Source organism: Mycteria americana, chromosome 1, assembly GCF_035582795.1.
Source record: "Mycteria americana isolate JAX WOST 10 ecotype Jacksonville Zoo and Gardens chromosome 1, USCA_MyAme_1.0, whole genome shotgun sequence".
Classification (NCBI taxonomy): domain Eukaryota; kingdom Metazoa; phylum Chordata; class Aves; order Ciconiiformes; family Ciconiidae; genus Mycteria; species Mycteria americana.
In genome coordinates, this window is record NC_134365.1 from 204,807,284 (window position 1) to 204,832,713 (window position 25,430).

Here is a 25,430-nt window from a genome sequence, read left to right on the forward strand (position 1 = left end):
TGAGCTTTTTCTCTATTTGAGGCCACCTGTTCTCCAGTATTACCAGCTTGCTGGTTCTTCCAGTGATACGAGTAGTGTGGTTATTACTGTGAATGCTTTCCTTCAGATCTTCGCAATAATAGGTAGGCATGTGCAAAAGTATTTTAGAGTCAGGATGGTGTTATTTAATTGCTTGGGAAAGCTGGACAAGTAAATATTCTTGGTCGGAGTATGTAAGAAGGGTGATATGATTTAGTTGGAGACAGCATTTGATGAAATATGATGAAGTGTAATTCCTTCTTTCTTATATGCTTATGTCAGTTACTTGCAGAAAAAACTTCCTATAGTGGGGTTATGAATTCACTTTTAATGTTTAATTGTTGGATTCTAATAACAAGGCAATACCTTAAAAGTATTTATTTTATTTATAACTGTTCCTACGTGTAGTACTTGCAGATACCTCACTGTGTATTTGCAAAGAAAAATTGTACATTAAATGAGTACTGCATGACTAACCAGAAACAGGCAGCTTAGTCTACACAATTCTTTGTTGTACAGGTTGGGTATTTTTTCCAGATTTTACTTGCTGTATTTTCTACTTTGACAGGAGCCAAGGACGTTTACATTTTCTTTGATAGCAGGAAGATAAACTGTTTGCATGATGTTCACTTAATCTAATTTATTTATTTATTTATTTTTAAAAAGCATAAGTTTGAATATACATCATGGCAAGAGTAGTTCCTGATTCTGGCACAAATAGTTTGTATGCACTATGGGAAGTCCAACTCATAAGTGTTTGTCATGTCTTGTTTTATTGTTTATTTTAGTGTTTGCCTAGGTATTATTTTCCTGGAAAATGAGAAATGTATCTTTGTAGTTGTTTTAGTTAGTCTGAAAAAAAGATCTTATAGCATTAAACCTGTGATGTATGAGACATTGAGACATTCGAATTTAGTGATTCTCCTTTGCTTTTCTAGATATTGCCCAAACAGTTACTGCCCTTGAAGTGCCTGGGGTTTACCACCTAAATGAACTTTGTAAACTTCTGATTAGAATGATTCACGGTGTGTCTGAGCTGGAGCCTATGAGACTTTCTCAGCTCTTGAGTCCTGGTTTGTTCATGACTTTGTTCAGGTACAAGGTCTGCACAATCCACAGTTGTTTCCTGCCTGCCTTGAGTAGTGCCTTGGTTTCCAAAAGGAAATGTAGGTGTTCATGTAAGGAGGGATGCTGCGGTGAGCTGGGAGAGTGCATCTGCACTGCAGTTCAGGCACAGACTCCATGAAAATGAAAATATACACTCGGAATTATATGTCTGGCAAAAACCCATCCTGTTAAGAAGCTTCTTTTTTGCGCACATAAAAAGGCATGATTATGCACAGTTAGCGTCTTATCCTTTATCTTAAATATTATGCACTTTTTTAAAAAACCCAAATACTTCACTGATTAGCAGCAAATGATCTGAGTAAATGACATATAATCCTTTAGTAAGTCTACCTTCATTCTCAGTTTTGTTTCCTCCATATCTTCCAGAAGGAGAAAGCAAGATCTAACAGCTGTGTTGTACAGCTGATGGCAAATAGGAGTTCTGACATCCAGTAAACTTTATTTAACTGTGTGAAGTACTAACTATAGGAGAGTTTTGGTGATCATCCAGAATGCAGAGACAGTGAAGGACACCACGTGAAGACCCTGTACCATGTTCTTATTTGATTGATTTATTTATTTTTTATTTTTGAGGGGCTGGGGGGAGCTGGGTGTTGCTTTGTATGTGTGGTGGGTTGACCCCCTCAAGCAACTAAGCATGTACCCAGCTGCTTGCTCATTCCCCCTCCTATAGAGGGAATCAGAAGAGCAAAAGGGAGGAAAACCTCATGTATCGGATAAAGACAGTTTAACAAATGAAGGAAAGAGACAAAAACAAGTGGTGTAAAGGCAGTCAGTCACTCACCGCCTCCCACGGGCAGACTGATGCCTAACCAGTCTCTGAGCAGCAGCTACTTTGGAAAGACTGCACTCCCCAGCTTTTATTGCTGAGCATGGTGTTATGTGGCATGGAATATCCCTTTGGTCAGTTCGGGTTGGCTGTCCTGGCTGGCCAAGCCTACTTGCTGGGGGTGCAGAGTGAGAAACAGAGAAAACCTTGAGGCTGTGTAAGCACCAAACACTGGTGTCTTGTCAACACTGTCACCAGTTAAGTCTAACGCACAGCACCATACGGGCTGCTATGAAGAACATAAACTCCACCCCAGCCAGACCTCGTAGAGTATGTAATTATTGAGTAGATGTTGGTGATACCATTGCCTTGTTATTGTTATCTTAGAAGAAGCAACTACTCCTTTACAGTCTTATTTTTTGTTTTTTTTTTTTTTTTTGTTAAATAATAGTGAATCACTTTTTTTTTTAATTGCAAGTACAAAAACTGGACTTTTTAGCTTTTGGTTACCACATGTAGTAAGTGCAATGCTAATTGTAACTGGACAGAGCTGCAAGTTTTGGGAAACTAGATTGTGTACGGAAGTGGTTTGCTTATTCAAGTTCAAAGAATTCAATTATTATGATAGAAAAGATAATTCTTTTCCTCACAGAAGAGAAATAAGCTTAGAAACTATTTAGCTGATATTTTCTTTTGCATGTGTTAGTACTGTTAAACCTGATTGTGCATCTTCTTTGATATTTTAATTCTATTTCTCAGCCAATACAATTACTGAGCTGATTTATTAGTAACGTGGAGGTTACTTAGGCCTGGAAAACCATATAGCCTCTGCTTACTCACTTATTTATTTCCAAGTTCTTTGAAGCTGACTCTTAAGTCCTAAGCTTCTGTGTGTTTGAGATAGCGTATGACCTGTTTTCCTGTTTCCTTCAGTGGGAATTGTCTTTTTTTTTTTTTGTAGAATTTTGTAGAAAATTCTGGCTCTTGGAATGTTTCAGGTTTGGATATGTGGGGTAGTTATCTGTTGGGAGTAATTTATATGCTGCTACTTTCTTCTTCCTCCTGAAGTTTCAAGTCTTGTAATACATGTACTCTTTCAGTGGTGTTCAGTCAGTCACAAAAAGTAAATCTTCATTGACGTGAAGGCTTGGATTAATAGGTGTTGCTGGTTCAGTTCCTCATCTCTCACACTGACAATATACCTTTTAAGTTTTATCCCTTCTAAAACACAGAAAGAGTTTCTTCAGCCTATAAATCAAAGTGTTTTGGACAGTTATGACACAGGTTAATTAAAAGTGCTGATTGGATGTCCAAGGGATCTCCCCAGAGGAAAAGTCCATCCAGCTAGCGTTTGCTGAAAATCACACTTAATAATGTGACTGCTTCAGAGTTTAATTTGAGACAAGATAAAAAGAAAAACAAAACAATGTCTCTAGTATCAAAAAGTTTAGGTGATGATTCAAGCGTTAACACTGCTTAAAAAAAGCATGTGTGAAGTAATAAACATCTCTTTCTCCCTTTACTGAAATAGTTTGCCTTGTTTTGAAAAATATACGTTAAGGAGAAGTGAGAACTTCATCCTTGAAAGCTCTATTTCAGGTGAAGTTAATGTAAATGTTTCTGCTGAGTTTTTGGGTTTTGGATTGGGCATCTTCAAAACAGACAAAAGTAACTTTGGTAATTTCTTTGGGGCTGGGGAGATCTGGCAGTTAAAGATGACACCACCTTCAAAGTTTTCCTGTTCTTCAAATCCTGCAGGGTTTAACCATCTTGAGTAGTGAGTGAATTCTCTCTCTCTCTTTTAATAGCAGGGACCAATATCATAACTGTATTCTTATGTCTCTTTTGTGTTAGATATTTTACTTCCAGAGTTAGTTGGTTTTAGTCTTTCCTAGAGTTAGAGAAAAAGAGCCAAACTTGTTGGATGCCTCTTTGCAATAATTCTTAGAGACCTTATTTATTATCATAAGAACTCATACACCAACCTTTTAATATTAAGATACAATACTATTTATTACTAGCTGTAGCTTCTCTAGGGAGACTTGATATTTTAAAAATGGTACTAGTTAATTTTCCATGGAAACTTTACCATATGAGCTATAACATCTTTAGAAGCCAAGATTGTACTGTGAGCAGATAAGTATGGGCACATAAGTGGTTTTCAAGAGATGGAAGGCCACTTGGCGTGCAGGAGAACAACTGGGAAATGGGTGATTTTGCTGGAGCTGAGAAGTAAAAGCATGACCAAAGCCAGAAAGGACAGTTACAGAGTGGGTTTAAATTACTCTTTCTGCTCCTCTTTTCCTTGCTTTTTGTCTGCTTATACCTGCTACTGGCTTTTGACTGTTTTTTCATGCTGAGAAAGTGTTTATAGATAGTGCTTTTCGTTTTAATTGATCTCAAAAGTAAAAGGAAACATACCTCATGAAAGTTTTATTCAAGCTTTTTGGTTTCACAGTCCTTGGCAACTTCTGATTGCAAATATATTTTTATAATACATTGTTATCAATTATATTGACAATAGGAGCATATGTACCGGTACAGGAGGCATATAATTAATAATTACACAGGTGAATACTACATTGTTTTTCTATGGGTTTAGTGCTGCTGGTGTTTTACAGACATACAGTAGAGGATGAGCCGCCTCGGGTCTTAAGTGAAGAGGAGATGAACAGACTGGGAGCAAGGATTGTGAAAGCAGAACTCATGGGAGACATGGTAATGTCTTTGAAAAATTTTCATGATTTACTGCAATTTTTCTTTAAAGCTCACAGTGATTTAGTTGTTAAAAAAAAAAAAAAGGGTATTGATTCAAGCAAATAAAGTCCTGCAAAATTTGATCAGGTGGGATTTGAAGATATTGCTTTTACTGTAACTTCTGCTTTATACGCAATGGTTCATAGACTAGAATAGAGGATTGAGGTCCCCAGGTTTTGTAGGCTAGGCAGCATATCCAAAACCAGTTGTTCTCTGCCTTTTTTATAGGATTTAATGTCTTTTTATAAAGCAGGGAGCAGGTGAAAACTACAAAGCTCCCAGTCCGTGTTACAAGGTAGACAGTGTCTGGAGCTTTTGTTATTTCATCAACTTTGTCACAAGTAGATGCTCGTGGTCCATAGCTCTGCCATATAAGCATACTTATTATATGGAAATATAAAACTGGAAGGAACCGCATAGGCCATTGCATCCAGCTCTGCAATGAGAACAACTGTGTAATGCTTTGTGGTCAGTTCTACAGAATGTCTGCCTTGAATGAGACTGGGTCCATGGAGCTGAGATAACTCAGCTGCATGTTTAACACTGGTTTAGGAGGCTTGTTTCAGACAGCAACCTGAAGGGTCGAGCATTTCACTCTTTTGGAACACTTCAAACTCTGGAAGTGTTGAGGTTTTTTGTTTTTTCTGTTTTTTTTTTTTTTTTTTTTAATTACATTAAGTATGTCTATAGTGAGTTAATTGCATTCAGTAGTACTGCCTGGAAGTTTCAGTTATAACAAGGTCATAGTCTGTTAGTTTTTAAGCTATGTTTTACAAGTGCTTGCTCTGAATAGCTGCTCTTAAGGAAGTATTGCTGAATTTTTTTGAAGGATATAATGAAATAACATTTTTTTAGAAGTGAATCCTATCACTATGGGCCTTTGTATTTTTTTTAAAGATTAATTTTTAGTGCACCTGTTTACCTTGCCTTTTGTGACAGAATATTTGCACCGAAATCTGCATCACTAAGAAGTAATAAATAAGACATGTTATGACTTCGAGTGCCAAATTAGTATTTCCTGAGAGCTGTTGATTCTTTGATTTGTAGGAAGTTTTAGGATGTTTGACATACAAATTTATTGCTGGATTAGGATATGGTGTGGGTCTTTGTCAAAGCCCCTATCACATAATTTAAATTTTTTTCAGAGAAAGTGTCCATTTTATAAATGTTTTCTTTTCAAACCAATTTTATACTATGGATTCTTTTTCCACAGACTTTAGACACAGATGTCTGCATGTAGCTTTACAAAATTTGAACAAATACACCTTTTCTAGAAATGCTGTCCATTTGAAATCTTACCAACTTAAAAGGTGAATGAAAAGTAACTTCAAGCAGTGTATTTTCTACTAAGGTATAATGAGCGTTAATGATTTAAATAGATGCCTCCATGTTTTAATCTGTAGTTTTCATAGTTAATAGGCAAAAAAATACACTAGTGAGGAAAAAATATGTTTATGAATGTAATTATATGATAGGTTTGTGAGGGACTGGTGTTAGTCACTTAAGATATTATTTTAAGACATTTTCCTACATGGGAGAATGATTGAAGCTATCTATACACTAGTTGCTATAAAGTACTGGGGAGGGGAAAGTTTTCCAAAGACACTCATGGAGAGCAGCAAAAATTTGTAAACTTTTTTTTTCTACTGCTCAGCTTCAATAGCATTGTCCAAATAAAAGTTTGGGCACAAGTGTGAGTTTTTTTCTTTTCAACCTGACAGTAACTGAGTAAGAGCAATTTGAAGAAATACATACAGGTGTTCTGTGGAGACAGTGTGATTCTTTTATTATTGTACCATTTTGTTTTGTTTTGACCAAAATCATGTAGCAGAAGCCAACATTACAATTTTACTTATATATATACATTTTTCTACATATGCACTCTGAATTAGCCTAGTTAAAAAAAAAACAAACAACACAACCATAGTATAAATAATAAAATAACTAATCTTTGCTTTGTTGCTCTTTAAATATTTTTTCATGGACTTTCTCTGATCAGATTGAAAATGCAGTTTGTTGTTTAAACAAGTTCATCCCCTCACACCAGAAGAGATGGTTATGTAGCAGCATGTCCTTGTGGCTGGAGCTCAAGGCTGACCATGTGGGACAAATGAATTCTGAATCTATTTTTTGTTACTGACTTGCTGCTTAGTGTTAGCTAATGACTTAATTTTGGGGTGGCAAGTATAGGCATGATTGTTGGAGTCCAATCAATGAAACTTGCAAAGTGGTCAGAGTATAAATGGTTGTATTTCTTATAGGTTGACAGGTTGTCACCTGGCAATTCTTAGCACTAAAATGCTTGTATCTATTTAATAAACAGATGCATGAGAGTGCAGGAGCATCAGAAACAATTTACACAAGACTGTAAAGAGTTCTCATTTTTCACCTCCTGTCCATTTTAATACCCAAAGTAAGGTCTTAAGTGCCAAAGTTGGACATGTGGTGTAGAGAGATGTGAAACTGCATAGCAAAAATGTCTGAGAGGTATTTCACTAGACCCATTGCGTGCATGTGTGTGTATGTGTTTGTATATATACATGTATGTGTATGTATATATATAAAAATAAATTGAAGGATATGTAGCATAACCTGGAAACGTTATACACTTGATGTTTCAGGCTTCCTTATTTAGCTTCCTATACATAAAGTAGTATCTATGCTTAGCTACACGAAAGTTTTATTAGTATAACTGAATAATGTTTAAGCATAATTTTTCTGGTGTTTTTATGACAATATATGTTTCTATACTTTAGATGCCTCTGTTCTGAACAATTTTTTAAATTTTATCTCCAGTAAAGAATTGTGTGAATGATATTGACATGTTTTCTTTAGTCTTTTGTGTCATTAGAGTTTAAAAAAAATCAAAACATGAAGAAATGGAATGAATAGTTAATTCTGATGTAAAGGTCTCTAAAAGTTTAAAATGGCTAAACTAATGGAGCACTACCACTTTCTTTGAAGGAGTTAGCTTCAAAACTTCAAGCAGAACTTGAGAACGCCCGCAAATTGAGAGAGTCTCATGGGCAGATTCCAGCAAAGTCTGGCAGAGAGGTAAGTGGAAAATATTCTTCTTTTCTTTGTGCTAACACAATGATACTATACAGGTAGCAGCTGAATTATAGAGAACATGAAATGTACTTAGGGAAATTACAAGGTGTGACTTTAGGTGAGTTACTGTTCAAATTGAATTGTACTTTTTGGTGGTAAACAAAACTTTCTCCCATTGTACTTTAGCAACTTCCATAGAATTTTTTTACTTGTAATATTTTGTCAGCAGTGATATATATCTTCCATTAAAAATAAAACTTTTATGTGTTGTGTTGTTGACTGTGCTGGCTGTTACATGACTCTGATGTCTCTGAAGAAGCTGGCACTTAAAATGTTGTCCTTTTTAAAGGGTGGTATTCAAGAAATGGATAGTAATCTTCTTCCACACCAACTTTGATATAGCTACAAGGAAACAGGGTTAGTATCTTCGTTCATGAGCTCTGTCCTCATGATAGAGAGGAGACTTTTAGACAAAACCTAATGTTCTTGTTCAGTTTGACCCCAATTCCACAGTGAAAATTCAGCTGCAAGTCAGCTGAGTTTGAAAAGCCACTAATATTTTTTTCGAAAAGGCTTCATCTCAGACTTCATACATTGACTAGTATTTCTCCAGTCTTTAGAAGACAGGCTGAACTGGAAGTTAATGTGTGGCCTCTTGCTGACTACATTGTGACAATCGTATTAAAGTATAAAGTCTCAGATCTTGAATTCACAAGAATTTAAGACTACAAAAGGTCTGTGTAGGTAGACTCTGCTTTGTTGCAGTGCAATTCTTAGGCGTGCTTTTCGTGTGTATACCAAAAAACCTGAATAAAGCATATTGGAGTTGTGTAATTACACAGGAAAAAATCCATTCAGATTTTAAAATTGGAAAGTAGAGGGCACGTTATGGGTGGTCCTCAGAAATGTTGGTAAAGACCTGTTCCTTAGAAATTGAGTCATGAATAACAATTTTGGTCAGCCTTGCTCTTAACCATAGTCTGATTTTTATCTTAATTTTTAATTAAAAGATTTTTAAAACTAACAGCATGTAGTCATTGCAAAAGTACTAAATGTAAATAGTACTTGACTTTTCAGAAAGGAAAAATAATTTAAAAAACCCAAGTGAAAACATATTTAGCTTGAGGTCTCTCTTTCTAGCTCTCTTCATCCTGAGGGCAACTAATCTCACAGCTTGTGCTCTTACCTAGTGATAGACTGCTCTGCAACAGGGGGGAGATTCCTCCCTACATGTAGAAACACCAAGCTCATCAATGCAGGAGTTTGAGGATTCAGAAGGATAAACTGACAAAGAAGAAATAGTCTGCATCCTTCTGGCCTGACATGGGTCTATTCTATCTCCGGACTGGCATCTGAAAAATGCATGAGTAGTCCAGGAGGAGCATTACTGAAAAAGAAAAGTGTATTATAAACTTGGCTAGATTGGAAATACCATCTTGCTGTTGTAAAGCCTCAAAGCCTCAGGGATTGATTTAGTAATTTCTATTCATGAATATGCTACAAGATAATGACGATTTTTCTTTTATCTTTTGTGTGCCTGTCCATATTCAGTTTTGCACTCTTGTGTGCTTATTTAGTCAAGCTGGGTCTGGGGACTTACAGGGCATGTCTACTCCTTGTCTTGCATTCCCTTTAAACATGGTGGAAAAAGTTGTGAATGACCCTAGTCTGCCCCCTCTTTTTCTTTCTCTCCTGTGGGAGCTTGACTAAGCCCCCATTGACCACCTTAGTGTTGTGATTGATATAAGCTTCTTTGGAAGATTGAAGGGATTTAAAAACAGGGCTCTTTCCTCTGAAGTATCTTGGATGCAAAATGTCTACCCTTGTCAGTTCCATGTTGGCTTTCTCTGAAGTTCAGGATCAGCTTCTTACATAATCCCAGATGTAGGAGCTTGGATTTTAGGTCTGTTCATCTTAGAATGCTTATTTTTATGTTAGAGTCCATCTGTCTTGCAGAAATGATCTTTGGTTTGTGGGAACCAGGACTGTTGACAGTTCTCCTGTTTTGGACTTTCTATGGTTTGCCAATGCAAATAGTCCCTTACAGATACAACAGGGTTGATGTTTATAATTCTGCAAAGGTTAGCTCTTGAACTGCATCATGCCAGAACAGTATCAACCTCTTTACAACTTGCTGTAAAGTTGCTCGACTTCTTAGGGTTGCAGTAAATTGGCAGACTCCCCAAACCATGGTGAAAACCTTGAAGTTTATTTGAAGTCATTTGGGTTTTAATTACTGCCAGGGCTTTCTTTCCAGAGGGCGAAGGTCTTCCTCTACGTTTTAGAGGTTTGCTGTCTTGTCTTTATGAATATGCCTTGCCTGTTTCATGGCTACTTCTAGCCTGTATTATATGGCTTTTGAGTGTGAGCAGTCCAGCAAAGCTGACAGTTGCTCTGTCCTAAGTCCTATCCTTGTGATAGTTGCCAGGGTAGTCTTAACTGGTTTTACAGCTTCAAACTGGTTTTGGACTACTGGGACACAAGCAGAATGTGTTGGATACTCCTGTGTATCAAGGGCCAGCTGTATCACACTGTGTGTCTAAACAGCCCAGACGTTCAGAAACCATCTCATAACACAAGAGAGGCTGATTTGTGAAGGTGTATTTGATACTGTATGAATTGCTCTTTCTATAACATTGACCACCCAAGTGATAGCCTCAGTCAGTTCAGCCAGACGTATTGCAAGTAAGATACCCGAAACAGTTTTCACAGAAGTGGTTTTCCAAATGGATGTCCCATTGATCCCAAAGTTTGATAGCTTTGCCTCCGCTACCAGTAACAAACATGAAGCATTTTGTTTCAGGCAGGTCTGTCTCTGGTTCCTTGGAGCAGCATGGTGAATGTCATGCTGAAAGGTCCTGAAACGTGGCTTTTCCTTATTTGCACTTCTGTTGGGAGAGCTGGGGAGATAAATCAGGAAGCAGTGAAGCCAATTTCAAATGCATCTCCCTAGGAAAGTTTTTTTCCTTGATTAATTGAACATGGATCAATTTCCCAATTCAGTTCACTGTGTGGCTGAATGAAGACTCGTGCTAGTACAAGGGGGTGTGCATGGGCGGCTGGGGTTTGTACAAAGGACAGGATCAATTCTTTTGACAGTGGTGCTGGTTTGTTTTGCCTTAAAGTGATCAAGAAACTACAGACTGAAGGGACTGTAAAGTGGTAGCTTAAATCCTGGTTGTATTTGTTTGTTTGTTTGTTTGTAAGTGAGAATAGAGGCAAATCTAGCTTTTTATAGTTTGTTTGATTTAGACAAGAATGCTACCCAAAGCAACCCCAAAAATGTGGTTTTGAAGTACAGTTTTCCAATACTGATGTTTGGTGTTTAAAAACCTTATGTTTATGAGCTGATACGTTTTGCCAGGCATACAGATCCTGGTAAGACCATTTGGTTACTAGTTTTCATTTTGGCCAAAGTCATCCATAGTTTTAAGACCTGCTGTTTGTAATGCATTTAGATGTTGCAAGTAGTGATTTCCAGCTGAAAGAAGCCCAAAAGCATGAATGTATACATCTTTCTGAACCTAGAATAGGAAGAAAATTGTAAAAGATACTGAAGCAGAAGAGAAGTCCATAGCTGCATCCTGAGTAAGCCCACTTGGGTGATTTTATAGCAAAAATTTACCTTGAGGAAGAGTATTGGTTTTGTTTTCTTTTTTCTTTTTTCTTTTTTCTTTTTCCCTTTTTTTTTTTTTCTTCTTTGTTCTTGGTAGTTAGTGTAATGTTTCTATTAAATGAAGTGAACACCCACAAATAATAATGTTATAGGTTTTCTGTGTATGAAGGTATCCCAGATTAAAATTCAGTACAGGCTAAAACATGTTTGGATTCTCTTGATATTGAAAAAAAAAAAAAAAGTAACTTTGTTTTAAACTATTTTTCAGCAGTATTGAAGTGTTTCTTTTATGCACTACCAGCCCGCATTTTGCCTGTCTAACATTTGGTTTGTTTTCAACTGCTAGCCTTCCATGTGTCCAAAGTGCAGAAAAGGTGAAAATTTATTAGTTGAGTTATTTTTAAATTGTTTGTGGCTTTTGAGTAGCTTTCTAAATGGAATTCTTTTGCCTGAATTGAGATATGAATTTTTCAGTAAAATTTGTGTGATTTTTCTGAAGAGGTTAGTTTTTATACGTATTTCAAGAGGTTAGTTTTTATATACATTCCTCTTGAAGCCATATGAGTAGTTGTTATCTTGCTTTTTTGGTACTTCACGAAAAATACTAGGAAATGTTGTTTAGGGATCACCGATGTTTAGGATGTTCACTGAAGTTTTTTAATTTTTTCCACATTTTTTTTTCCCCCCACATCATTTCCACATCTTCTTAAATATTTAATTTCTCAATTGCACTTTTTCCTACTTCTTTCCTGTAGCTAATTTTTTAAAATAAAATATCTATAGCTATAAATAAATACAAATATATACCTATATATACACACATATGTATGTGAAACCTAAATAGAGGATAAGTGTTTTTTAATACCTCTGAACTGATGTGCTATTGTAAGTGTTTTCCTAGTTAGTTGTGCTAGGAGAGCTAAGAAGCATTGCTATTATCAGGCTTAATGCCTGGATATGCAAGTAAGAAGATACAAGTTTTCTGCTCTACAGTAAGCAGAAGGACTGTGAGAGGACACTACCATGTATCAGGCTGCTGTGAGTTGGGAAAGCTCCTCAGTAACAAGGCTTGTGAAACAGAACTCCAGACTAGACAGGAAGATAATTGGAGGTAAAAGGTAGATTTATCAATATTTCTTCTCTTCGCACCTCTAAATATGTCAATATCTGATATCCTTAAGTGCATCACAGAATGTTTTCTGTATTAGTAACATTAAATAAACATTCTGATCCTAATTTTTTCTAGTTTGAAATGTGAAATTAGATCAGAATAACAGTTTAAGCACTCTGGACACCAAACAAGCCTGAGTTTTGCCACGTGGGATTAGATAGATCTCATGGGGTAGGGACTGTGTGTGTATTGTAAATGGAAAGTCTGGGCCTAAAAGTGCAAAACGTATAGGTGTCTTGACTGGTTTTGTGTGCTCGGCTTCCGTGAGAGAGACATTGACTTGTTTGAATGTAGCATCCTGGAAGTCTGTATACAGAAGCTACCTGTGTGGTGTGTCTGTTGCACACTGCGTGGATGTCTCAGCTTGGGTAGAGCCCCTCTGTTGTTCGCTGCAGGTTACCTTAAGTGTGTAGTCCTATGAATTTTAGTAGGATTACAGTTAAATTAGGGCATCTGTTAAGTGAAATTTGGGGCCTTAAAGGCTATTGTGCTTAAATACTTGGGTCATGTATATACAGCTACAATGAATGCATATGCAAAGACCCTTTTAAAAAGATGAATTAAAATGTAGATTGTGCTTGTTTTGTCTTTACATTTGAGCAGGGAGTCAACCTTCAGAGTCTATGGAAATTAAAAAACTGGGTGAATTGGCATTTGGGCTGTATGAAGGGACTAACCCTGAATTAAATATTTTCATTTCATTTGTGATAGAATTAAGCATCTGAACATAAGCACCATTTATGTCTAAATTTTCATGGGTATTTTGAGAAAAGCAAAGTTGCAGGTTGAGCCCTAGTGAAACTGTGTAAGAGAAGGCTGCTGTACCATAGTGTTTCTGAGTTAGGATAGGTTATGAAAATGAGTACTTATTGAATGTAAGGAGACAGCAGAAAATCGTGGTGACTTCAGCATTTAAAAAGTAACTCCCATGTGTTCATGGTTTACCTCTAAATACAGTTTGTATTTCTGTTATCTGAAAGCGCTGCACAGCTCTTGATTTGAATGCATTGGTTACGAGGATGCTACGTCTGCCGTTGTCAGTACCAGTCATAACTGATGTAATTTATGCTTTTGTTCTTTATTTTTACCTAACAAAATATATCTGGAACATTAGCATTCTTTTGAGGCAGATCATTTGCAGTGGTTTTTGGTGGTACAAAAATTGGGAGGTAATAGGTTAAATGAGCAAGAGGCAGATTGAAAACAAATGGAGAAAAGGTGATTCTTCACAGAATGGTTGCTCCAGGATGTTGTGGATATTGTAGCTTAAGTAGATTCAAGGAGAGACTGTATAAGTTCATGAAAAAAAATTCCCTTGAGGATTGTACAGAAATGATGTCTGGCTCTTAATTGCTGAGTTGCAAATGCTTGGAGGCATCCTTTCTTTTTGTAGTCTTCATGAGTCATTCACTTTTGGGTACTGCTGGAGAAGGCATGTTGGGCTTTGGTTTGATCCAGTATAGCTGCTTTTATGTTTTAATCTGCACGTAGAAGTGTTCTTTATGACAATTCTTAAAAATTTATGATGTGCGCTATTTGTGTGCTTTGCCTTTTCGATTTTTTTTTCAGATTTTTTCCCATCTCTTGTCATGCTTCTGTCAACATGGTCCCTGCATAAGAATTAGAGTCAAATCGGCTAGATGAAAAACAGTTTGCTTTCGTGTTGCTGCTGACTGCCTTAATTTTGTTTTGTATTTTTTAATTAGGAAACATATTGACATGACACAAAATTAGGTAAATCTAGACTCAGTTCACAGTGGTGGATGAATGAAGTATAAGTGTATGTATCTTTTAAAACTGTTTTCAATTCCAAATGAAGTATGGCCTGTAAGAAAAAAACCTTCTCAACACTAAGCCTGTTTCTCTGTTCCATAGCTCTTAATCAGTATGCAGGAGACAGAAAGTAGTCTCTGCTGAGCGATTGCTAGAGACAGTTCTTAATAATGATGAATTGTGTTTAAAATACAAAATCAATACAAAATTGAATGAAAGGTAGAAGGTGGTACTTTAAGCAAAATAACATGGTAGAGGATATACTATTGTAGAATGTTCAAAAGAAGAGAGTGAAGTTCTGAAAAGGTAGAGAGAAACAAATACAGGCTTTTCTGTCATGCATTTGAGAAATTGTAAGGAAAACACAAATGATTTCAGCATAGCAAATCTTCATTTGACTAACTGAATTTTTTATGAAAGTCCATCAGCCTTCAGTCTAGTATGATTCATTTAATAAATATCTTTTAAGCGTAAGGAATAAAACAGTGGTTGTGATATATAGAGAGAGATATATACACACATGCATAAAATGTGTAACAAATATATATATGTATTCCACAAGAGATGTATATATTCCTCAGAGCAAAAAAACTCAGCAGAAATCTGCTAAAGTTTTTCTCATGAAGGGTATGTAGTGCTTCTGTGAAGCCTCTTGGGCATGAAAGATATCTGTAGAGCAATAGTCTTCAATTTTGGCAGGCACTGTATTTCACTTTACAGTAGGCATCTGACTGACATGATGCTGCTTTAAAGGAGAAAACTTTTTCTAGGCTACCTGTTGCGTCTGTAAGAGGAACACTCTCCAGTCCGTTGCTTGTGCATCTCAGGTGGAGAAGATTTTATAGTGCAAGGAAAAGTTAATTTAGCTAATTTTATGGCATAAGTAGGGCTTGTCTTTTAGTGAAAACCTTCATAATATCAAGAGCTCCATGTACTTCAAATGCTTCTACTTTTTTTATTTAATTATTCTTCCCGAGTATAAATAATAAGGGTGATTATGTTTCCAACACCTGCTCTTACAAACTACATCTGAACACAAATTTTGATGTATTGAAGGTCTCATGTTTAATTTGGATCCCTGAGATGCATTAGAGTCCAGACTGAGAGCGAATTCTGGGGAACCTAGCTCACTATAAATGATTTTTTTTTTTTCTTCTTGTTGAAGAATTAACGCTTACCATGTTTCAGAAAGGAAACTGAGTACAACAGCTTGGCTTATACCTCAAATCCTATTTATTATAAAATACCATCCATTGTATAACATTGCATATAGTTCTGCATTAAAAGAGACAGGATGGAACATGCTGCATCTTTATCCAGAGAAATTATTTGCAGCACAGTTATTATCCTAAGACAAGTAAACCATATGACATTAGGAGTAGCTGAGAAGAATCAACTGTGGAACAAACCTGAAATAATATTCTTTTGGTTCTAGTAATGATAATAGGGGAAAAATGAGAATGTTTGTTTATTTTTCATGAGTTTTCAAGATTGGCCTTTTAAAAAATAGCTTAACAATGACAGTGATTCCTTGGAAAAAGAGCCAGTTAACTAAAAGTGAAGTGGGGGGTGTGTGTATGTGTGCATGTGTGTTTGTGTATATGTGTGTATACATGTAAAATTTAGATAGTGATTAATACTTTGGAATAGGACGTGAAAGATGGAAGAAAAATAATCAGTGCTTCTGATGTGTGGGGTTTTTTCTTTCTTTAGAAAAACCCCAAACCAACACCAAACAAAAAAAAACCCAAATCACCTGCAATTCTGAATGTTAATTTTCACGGTATGCCAGCATGTTTAGTTTTAGGTTTGGGAATTGAGACTATAAACACAGATATTTTTCTGCAATAAAAATATTTGGTTGTCAAAATTTACCTGTAATATGTTTTAATAACACATGGTCGAATGGCCTTTCATTGTGACATACCCAATGCAGAACTTAAATACAATTGTAGTAATGCTTTTAGACTTATGATATATAAAGAATCATTTAAAAAATTATTTAAAACTGCTTCTCAGAAAAATATAGCTGAGACACTTGTATAAAAACTAGAATGCTGAGGATTAATGATCCTCGCTAAATGCACAATAAAAATCTGTGATTTCATTTGGAACTTCACCTGGTGGGGAGATACAGCAACAGATGGCTCTTGGCCTGTTCACTCTCAGATGTTTTCAGCTCATCATAATTTCTAATTCCTGCTGTTCCATCACACTTGAATCTCGTCTGCAGGATGGCTGTGCCATTCTTTCTTCAGCAAAAGTTTGTGTTTTCCATGAAAGAGTTGACTAGCTCTAACTGGAACAGGGAATGGTAAAGTGGGCATACTTTTGCAGAACAGCTTTAGTATCATTAGTGCATACTTTTTAAAAATAATAGGTATATGCAGTTTCTGGTGAGTGTATTTCCTGAACACTCTTGTTGATGTCAGTAAGAGAAGATTACACAATTATTTATAAGACAAAAACGTATTAAGGCAAAGTGGCTTAACTTCCTGAGTGTAATTTATAGGAAATTGGTTTTTGCAATTAAAAAGTACTGGAGAAATTGTATCAGTAACTAAATCATGTAAAAATATCTTAGTGGTTTCACTATATGTAAAAAGTATGAAAAGGCAGAGAAGATAAGACTTCTTAGAGCTCAAACTGTCATACAAAAGCTTTGGAGTATGCTTTGACACTGGAAGCACTTGTAGCTGATGGTGCCGTTTTTTCTAGCTGTTTTTCTCCTAATACTGTGTCGAATTTCTGCATATTTTTACTGCTGTATCTACCCTTTCACTGTGTTTCCTCAGAGTCAATTCTGGTTTTCTTAACAAATTTGACACCCCCCCAGCCTCAAGATAAAACGAGAGCAAAAACATTCCTGGAAGGCCTTTCTGGTGCAATAGATACTTCCAATCAGAAATGGAAAGGTAGAACCTCACTGATGCTTTTCTTGGTCCTCACACAGCCTTGGTAAATACATGGTATTAAACCTTTTTAGACTTAAAATAATTTACATGTAAAACCATTTATAAAAGTGTGAACCATAAATTAACAATATGTTTTGTATGTTTAAGCAATGAAACACAATTATTGTGTTCAAAATGAAGTTTTGAAAGGAGAATCTGATCAACCAATGACTGTTGGGACCACTTGGTCTTTAGTGTAGTTACATGTAAGGTCTCATTAGCTGTTGCTACCAACATAAAGCAAAAACATTTAATAGAAATAGGCTGTTTAAGAAGAGCAATTAAACTATGCACCCATCCTTCTAAAAGGAATGAAGACATTTGGCTTTGGACCAGCATATCTGGATAACGAGATGCTAGCAGCACGGCTTGCAAAATTGTGTGCCTGAGATTTTTATAGAGGCTCTTCATGGGTGCTGCACCGATGGCTGTGGAGAGTGCAGCTCTCCAACGGTGTCTCGAATGGAAGTGCCACTACCAATGTCAGCAGTAGCTTTACCATTCTCTTCTCCCTGTCTAGGTAAGAAGACGTTATAGGCTCCTTGCTTTTTCCAGACTTTGGCTTTCTTCTGATGTCTCCCAAAATAATAGCAGTGATAATGGCTCTGCAACATCTAATTGCCCACATTCTTCTTCTGCTTCCTCTGCTTTTTTTTGAAGACCCTTTTCTACATATACTCCTTCAATAACAATTTTTCAGAGTGAACTACTTCTCTTTCTAATAAAAATGCATTATTAAGCTCCCTCATATGCCTAAATTACTGTTTTCTGGTTGGGTTAATCTGTTGCTTTCAGTTTGTAAAATTACCTTTTCTGATACTACAGTCTCTGAAAATACCTCATATACCCAAGCTAGGGTAAATCTCTTTTCTAAACAGTGAATATTGAGGCCTAAACATTTTTGAAACTTCTAGCAGTATTTTTACTGGACTTTTTTATTTACTTGTTACTACATTTTTATATTTACTTAAGTAAATGCTATTTTTATTTACATATGCTGAACTTCTGCTTGTCACCTTCTCAGCTGTATATTACATTTCTGTCTTTGATAAGATGAAACAGGAATTTGTGGACTTAAGAACCAACATGCTGTAATACTTTTCTTTTTTTATAGTCTCAGTATATATGTTTGGTATTAGATGTTCTTGCTATAGAAACAAGCCATCTAGTCATTACATTTTTTTAAAGTTTCTTATATCCCATACCTACAGTGGCTCATTGATGGTATGGTTGACTAACCATTTCAAAGTGTAGCTAACAATTTAAAATATCAAACTGCATCTTTAGACCTCTTTTTAAAGTTGTATTTGCAAGGTTATGTGGCTTCCCGACATTCAATATTATTGCTCAGTTAGACTTAATCACTTTAGTTTTCCCCATTACTAGGCACATCACTGGGCACATTACATTCTGCTGTAAGTTACACATTACTAGTTCCAATCTTACTTCCACAGGCTGGCAGTACGACTCTTACTGAATTTGATTTGAAGTTTGTGTGCATGTCCATTCTACTGATGAGATATTATTCTGATTGCCCCTTCTCAGAGATGCTCTAAGAAAATAAGTAGAGAGAGCAAATAGATTTTTGAATGCAGAGATGATTGGAGGCATTCAATATAAAGAGGAGATTAATAAGAAGGTCAGGTTACTTATTCTGAGTAATAAACAGTTTAGCTAAAATACCCTTTTTTGTAATATAAGAACAAAGAATTGTTGAATTTAAAGGGCAATGGATTTTATATCAATAAGATTAAATTGAGTTTTTTACGTAACATGTTATTAACCTGTGTCACTCACTGACTGGGGGAAAGAAAGGATAGAGACCAAACAATTAGTAGTTATCTAAGTACCTAATTCTTTTCTAATAATGAATGTTTTCACTTATAAATAGGAGCTATGGTGGTTTTTTTTTTTTCAGTCTCATGCTTTATACGTAAACCTATCACTACCTGATGAAGATACTCTTATGTAGACTAGTTCCTTTCTGTGTTACAGCCTGAATTAGATTTTCTAATGTTTCTCACTGTTAAGCACAAGGTCTTGATTACGGCAGACCAACTTTCTGGTCTTGTAAAGCCTTTTTTTAATCCAATTTCTATATTAGCTTAATCCCTTTTGAACTTGTAATAGTGATGCTTATTACTATGTTTACTGAGTCTTTCTTGAAATATTAAATTTTTAACCTAGGTAGAAATTTAATCTTGCTTCCCTTCCTCATGCTGCTATTTCTCTTAACCTTATTTTTTTTTAAGAAACCCAAATCAAAGATGCAAGTTTTATATAGTGGAGTGCTGTTACAGACCTGTGACCATTTTAATTTCATCTTAAACCTTGGTCTTGATATAGAGAATAGTCTACCTACTGATTTTGTAAGCATTACCTTGAAGTTGACAGTTCCATTGTTCACAACAAATGGCAGAGCCTGAAGGGTGGCTTAGATGCTTTGAAACCTGTGTTACATGGGGACTCCAGGTAGTGACTACACTGACTCCTAATCACTGAGATGTGCCCTTACAAATAGCGAGCACTGAAGGAGGCAGGCTGTTCCTTCTAAATGGGATTGACGCATCCTTTTGCTAACTGTGGTGATCGTGTGTAAATGCAACCTGAGAACCTAACAGAAGGGTAACTGAAATGGGAGAAGAAAGAGTAAGGGAAGAGAACAGGAGATAGTGGATGGAAGAAATAGCTACGTCCAGCACTCTGAGAAGTGCTAGATGTCTTCTAGACACTTATTTGATATTATAATATAAGGATAGGCTTTTCCAGTAGAGGAATAAGACAATATTCAAAGCATTTCCATTGGCCATAGACTGTAAGAGAAAGGAAACAGGTTGTATACTTAGTCCAGCATCTGATTTGTCCATAGCTAGCATTTGGTTGTAGAGGTTTGTTCGTTGCTGAAGATTGTTGCTGAGCTTTGTTATTCCTTCATTAAACTGTGCTTGTACCACTTTAGTGTAGCTCTTGGTAAACATTTGCAGACAGCTCTCAACTCATGCAGCATGCAGCTGTTTGTTGACTCAGTAATTAAAAAAAACATATTTGTTTTTCGTAGCTCTAGTTGCTCCCTATCCCACAATATACTGACTCTTAAAGTATATTTTATTCTCTTTAGCTATTAACATTGAAAACCAGTTCCAGCTGAGTAGATCCTATCTCAGATGCTTGGCCTGCTTACTCCCTTTGTTCAGCTACTCCAGTGTCTGTTCCTCAAATTAAGCTGTGCACCTGGTGGCAGAGATTTTCTATTTCCTCCTGCTGGGTTATGGAACAGGCATCATCTCTGGAGAGTTCAAAAATCTTTTTCAGAACTGCATTTTATTTATTTATGTATTTAATTTAAAGCATTTATCTTTCAAAACCAGACTTGTCTGCTTTGTTTTGTTCAACTGGGTGTTAATCGCTGTGTAGTGGTTTGTATGTTTGGTGACAACAACTGTGTACTTTGCATATTTAATTGGCCTGAAGTAAAAATTCATGTTCCTTAATTAATGGCAACAAACAATTCCCCTCTTATTCAGTAAATACACACTATCTTTGTTCATTTCAGACTGTAAATTATATTGTTTGTATAGCAGTCATCACAAGATTCAGGGGTAGTGACTGAGTCTCTTCTCCAGTTTCAACTTTAACATTTAATAACATGTATCATATTTAAAATACTTTAATATATATATTTTAAACCTATATTGTACTTACATAAATAGAGATAATGCTTATCTGATGATAATTAATAATGAATAATTATTACATTACTATCACCAACATTTCTGTTTATAATATAGCTTAATATGCTTAATATTTAATAATATATATTTAATAAGTCATTAATTCAGAAACTGGAGAGGTTTAAAGTAAGCTATGTAATGCCATGCCACTGCATGAAGAAATAATACACTCTCCAGATATTAAAAGCAAGTTAAAACAGAAGCAAAAAGCCAGACTCGCGTGAATCTCTACATAAAGCACAAAAAGATAATTATTACCTCTTTTATGAAAGATGGTAACAGTTCCTGGGAATATTTGTAAGGTCTCCTGGACAATTTCAGTTTGTTAGTAGGAAAGAAAGTAGTTACTCCATTCTTGTGCTATGCTGAATGACACATAGGTGTTACTGCATACCATGTCATATAGTCATAGGAATGCAGGTCTATAAATGTGTAAAGAAAATATCAACAAATAAAATGAGAGTTTTAAGTATACTCTTTCAGTTAGATGGGTATCCACACTCCTTTAAATCCTTCAGAAAAGTCTAATACTTTTGTGAGTCATGGCTTTTCCCTGCAAAGGCTCTTTCCCAGTGTGCCACTTTTGTTCAAGCATAGAGGAATTCTGTTCTTTATTATACTTGTGTGAGTTTGTCCATTACAAATGTTAGATATATTGCCCCATAATTCCAAGAATGAGTCTTTGGCACATTTTAAAGGTTTATGTTGTAATTGCCACCCTCCATTATTTTTGTACTGAGACCTATTTAAGTGATATAATGCGTGCTGAAAGATGTGGACATTATGTATTGGAATTCTTTTTGCGAGCTCTAGTGAAAATCATCTCTTCACGGCAGCTTGCTTGAAAACTCCTTTCACTAATATGTCAATTTAAAGATGATTCCTAAAGTTTATTCTGTTTTTAAAAGAAAAAAAAGTTGTTGAATAGGAAAATATTATGTTTAGAATGCAAATAATTCATTTATTATTCAAAACTCATCTTCTGATACTGCTATAACCATTTGATCATCTTTTTTTTTTTTTCTACCAGAAAGCTTTCTGCTTCTGATGTGTTTAGAAATAGCTTTAGTATTTATTGCTAGTAAGGTCCTCCTCAAAATCAACTTTTGCCATGCCTTTTTATGTTAATACAAATAACTTTCTATATTTATGCTGTGGTTTTAATTCAGTTCTATTTAGACAGGATTTTGACTTCTGAAAGATGTCTTTACCTCTAATAACATCTTTACTCTTCTGAATAATCATGCCTGGCATATTTGATCCATTGGATTCATCTTGGTTCATAGTATGCATTTACTTTTAGTCTCTAACATGACTTCACATTAGTCTTCATGCTGTCCATAATTATTTTATCCTTTTATCTATTCCTTTTCATTTTTCTTTGATGGACCACTTCTTTTTTTGTACTTTGTCTTCTAAAGCAAAATGTTACTATATTTTTTTTTTGCCTTTTCCTTTTCTCTGGAATATTAAATCTAAATACGTTATCATCAGTCTCATATGCCTTGTGTCAGGACTCTGGAGTCTTTGAACTCAGGAGGAAAAAAAAAAGTCACAAAACCCACAAAAACCTGCCAGCTGTAGGGTTGTAACTCAAAGAATTCAGTATGTCTTATATCTAAATGTTTATCCTCTGCATCATTTCATGTTGTGTAAATGAGAGCCTGCTGAAATCTCTCATTGGAACTTACTAATGCCTTACTGCCTTCCTTTCTAGTTTCATTGTACACATCTATGGTTCTCAATAGTTTCTGAGCCCTTCTTTTTTTTTTTTTTTTAAAAAGAAAACACGATGATGATTCTATATTCTTCTTAGGCAACTGTAATGTTTTTCTACAGTCCTTAATGTTAGAAGAACCTTTCTAATACCTAACTTGCATTTCTTCTGCAATTTAAACCTTTTTGTTTTCCTCTTATTCATCACATATTCTGTTTGCCAAAACCTTTTGAGTTTTTGTCAAAAAACTCAGGTTTTGGCTAGTTTGCCAAAACCTAGCAGCATGTGTTCCCTAATTTAGTGTTCCTTCTCTTCTAGCTTTTTTTTTTAAAGAACTTTTTTTTGTCCTCTAGTCATTCTTCTTGCTTTTTTCCAGTTTCTCTCCCGTTAAGTTTGCATCTTTCTTGAAACGTAACGTCCCAAATAGGGTGTAAGGCCATCTGAAGACTTGCATGTGGAAAAATGGAAGTATTCCCCCACAAGTCAGCTTATAGTGGTATACATCTTCTGTATAGGTTCCAGTATAATGCTTATTTTTTTCCACAAAATATGTTTACTTGGTTTGTGAACCATTCTGTGTCTCCAAGATCAAAGCATTGACCTGGAGAAAAGATCATATCTAGAGAGGACTGCTACTAAAACCAGAAGCTTAACAGCAGCTTAGTGTTTGGTAGCAGCTACTAAGTTTTTATATCATGCTAAAATAACAAAATGTTCTAGTACTATCTTCAATTGTGAGTTGCTTATTGCTAGAATAAATAGACAACTTTGAAGGACCTCACAGGACAACATTTATCAGGAAGCTGAGAAAGTGATTTCTGAGGCAGAACTAGAGCACCTTTAAACAGTAAGAAGGTGGGAAGGAAACATATGCCTGTTTATGTGGATGATCATTAAACATGGAAATAAACCATTGATATCTGTATCAAACATGATACTTTTACTTAAAAACATTCCAGAAGCATGTCCAAAATCATACTTTTAAGTCAGAAGTTAATCATCGTTATGGGCAGATTTGGTCATTTTTCTTCTCTCAGTCTATAAAAGGCTTTTTGCAAAAAAAATAGCATTTAGGTGTTTGATTACTGTATTGTATTTTTGCTTGATCTTCAGCCAGATGTTTTAAGTCTGGTAGCAGCCTACGGAGATTGTAATATTTGAAGTAAAACAGTTGACCCTGCTGAGGATGGAAACTTAGTGAAGAATTTGCTTATCAGATGCATTAAGAGAAAGGAGAAACATTTGAGTGGGCACAGAGGCAGCTCTATTTTACTGAGTTCCCGCACCACCCCAACTCATTCCATGGTTCAGACCCAGAAGATACGCTGCTACTGCCTGTATGTTAGTGTGTTGGCGTGCAGAAATGAGAAGAAAAAAGGAAGTGCAACTGTTGTTAGGATCTAACATTTTAGAGCTTGTCTTCAGAGGCACATAAAGTCTGTTTTTCTGACATGTAGAACACCTGGTGAATTCCATTCATTTTGGAAAAATAATAGGCTGCTCAACAGGGGCATCCTTTTTGAAATGTCTGTATTTTAAAAATTTTAGCGAAGACACTTAAATCTTGGGATAGATGTTTTAAAAAGGAATTAGCTGCTTGTAAGTTGGCATAAGAATCTTGTGTTTACTATTCTGTGCAGTTGCTGCAGCATTGCTGTTGTAATGTCTATTGTTTTTAGTGATTTATCTTTTTGAAAAAGTCGTATATACAATGAGGTGAAAATTTAGAGACTGGGAATGGAAAAGTTGCAGCCATTCCTAGTGGAAAATTTCCATCCCATTTCTTGTCTCAGCAACACAAAGATGTGGGGAAGGAGGGACCTGATTTCACCTGACATCAGCATCTTTTTGTAGACTCCATAGGGGCAGCAGGCCCCTTCACAGTTTTCAGTGAATAATCTAACAAGTAACCATTTCTGAAGGGCCCTGTTTATGTGAAATCCTCAGTCAGGCACGTCTTTCCACTCATTCAACTGTTACTTGCTGCCCCTTCTGTGTGTGGGTTTGACTAGTCCTCTTGGGAGAGCTGCCGTATCTCTGCTTGGCCACATGGGTTTGGTAGGTTTGGGACAAGGTGGTTTTTTTCCTCTACAAAGGTCTGGTTCATTTCAGACTGATTAGCAACACTCTGGATTTTTGAGCTTTCACTGCAACATCTGTGGTTATGTCTTCAGCTTCCAAACTTGTAGAGTTATCCAAGTCTTTAAAGAACTAGGGCATTTGTCATGTTTCCTATGGTATGTTCTGTTGGTGTTAACTTCATCTTTGCTTTCCCTGTCTGCTGTGTATAAATTTTTAAAATGATTCCCTGTTTCCTTTCTACCTTTTTGTACTGCTCTTTTTATGATTTTCCTCTGCATGATTATCTTGTATTAAGTCTAAAGTATTTAGCCTGTGAGTGTATTTGTCTTTTCCACCATTTCAAACAAAATTTTATGCTTATTTCAACCAAATGTTGCATGTGGGTGAGTTTCTTGTTGTCAAGTGAAGTACTCCTTAGGAAACATTTTTCCCCCCTCATTCTGGTTTTTAAAACTTTGCTTTTTCTTTGACTTTCCTCTTCCCCAGCTCCTTCAACTGTTAAAATTGTTTCTACTGTCTGTCACAGTACTGAGCCTTGCTAATTCATAGGTTATTTAAGCGTTACAATATTCACAAATGTCCACCTATTTAGTTTGGGTTCTTTTACATGCAGAAAGAAATGACCAATGCCTTAGCAACTTGCATTGATTACCTCTTCGTTAT

General features: G+C 35.8%; 1 protein-coding gene across 2 annotated transcripts in view; it reads left to right on the plus strand.

Moving 5' to 3' along the window:
- CWF19L2 (CWF19 like cell cycle control factor 2) overlaps nucleotides 1–25,430 on the plus strand; it is an 85,317-nt gene that overhangs the window by 24,614 nt on the left and 35,273 nt on the right. For both annotated transcript variants that reach the window (XM_075490999.1, XM_075491000.1), the window contains 2 exons: nucleotides 4,537–4,633; nucleotides 7,637–7,726. In XM_075490999.1, coding sequence (XP_075347114.1) covers nucleotides 4,537–4,633; nucleotides 7,637–7,726 — 187 coding nt within the window. The remainder of the gene's footprint in view (nucleotides 1–4,536; nucleotides 4,634–7,636; nucleotides 7,727–25,430) is intronic.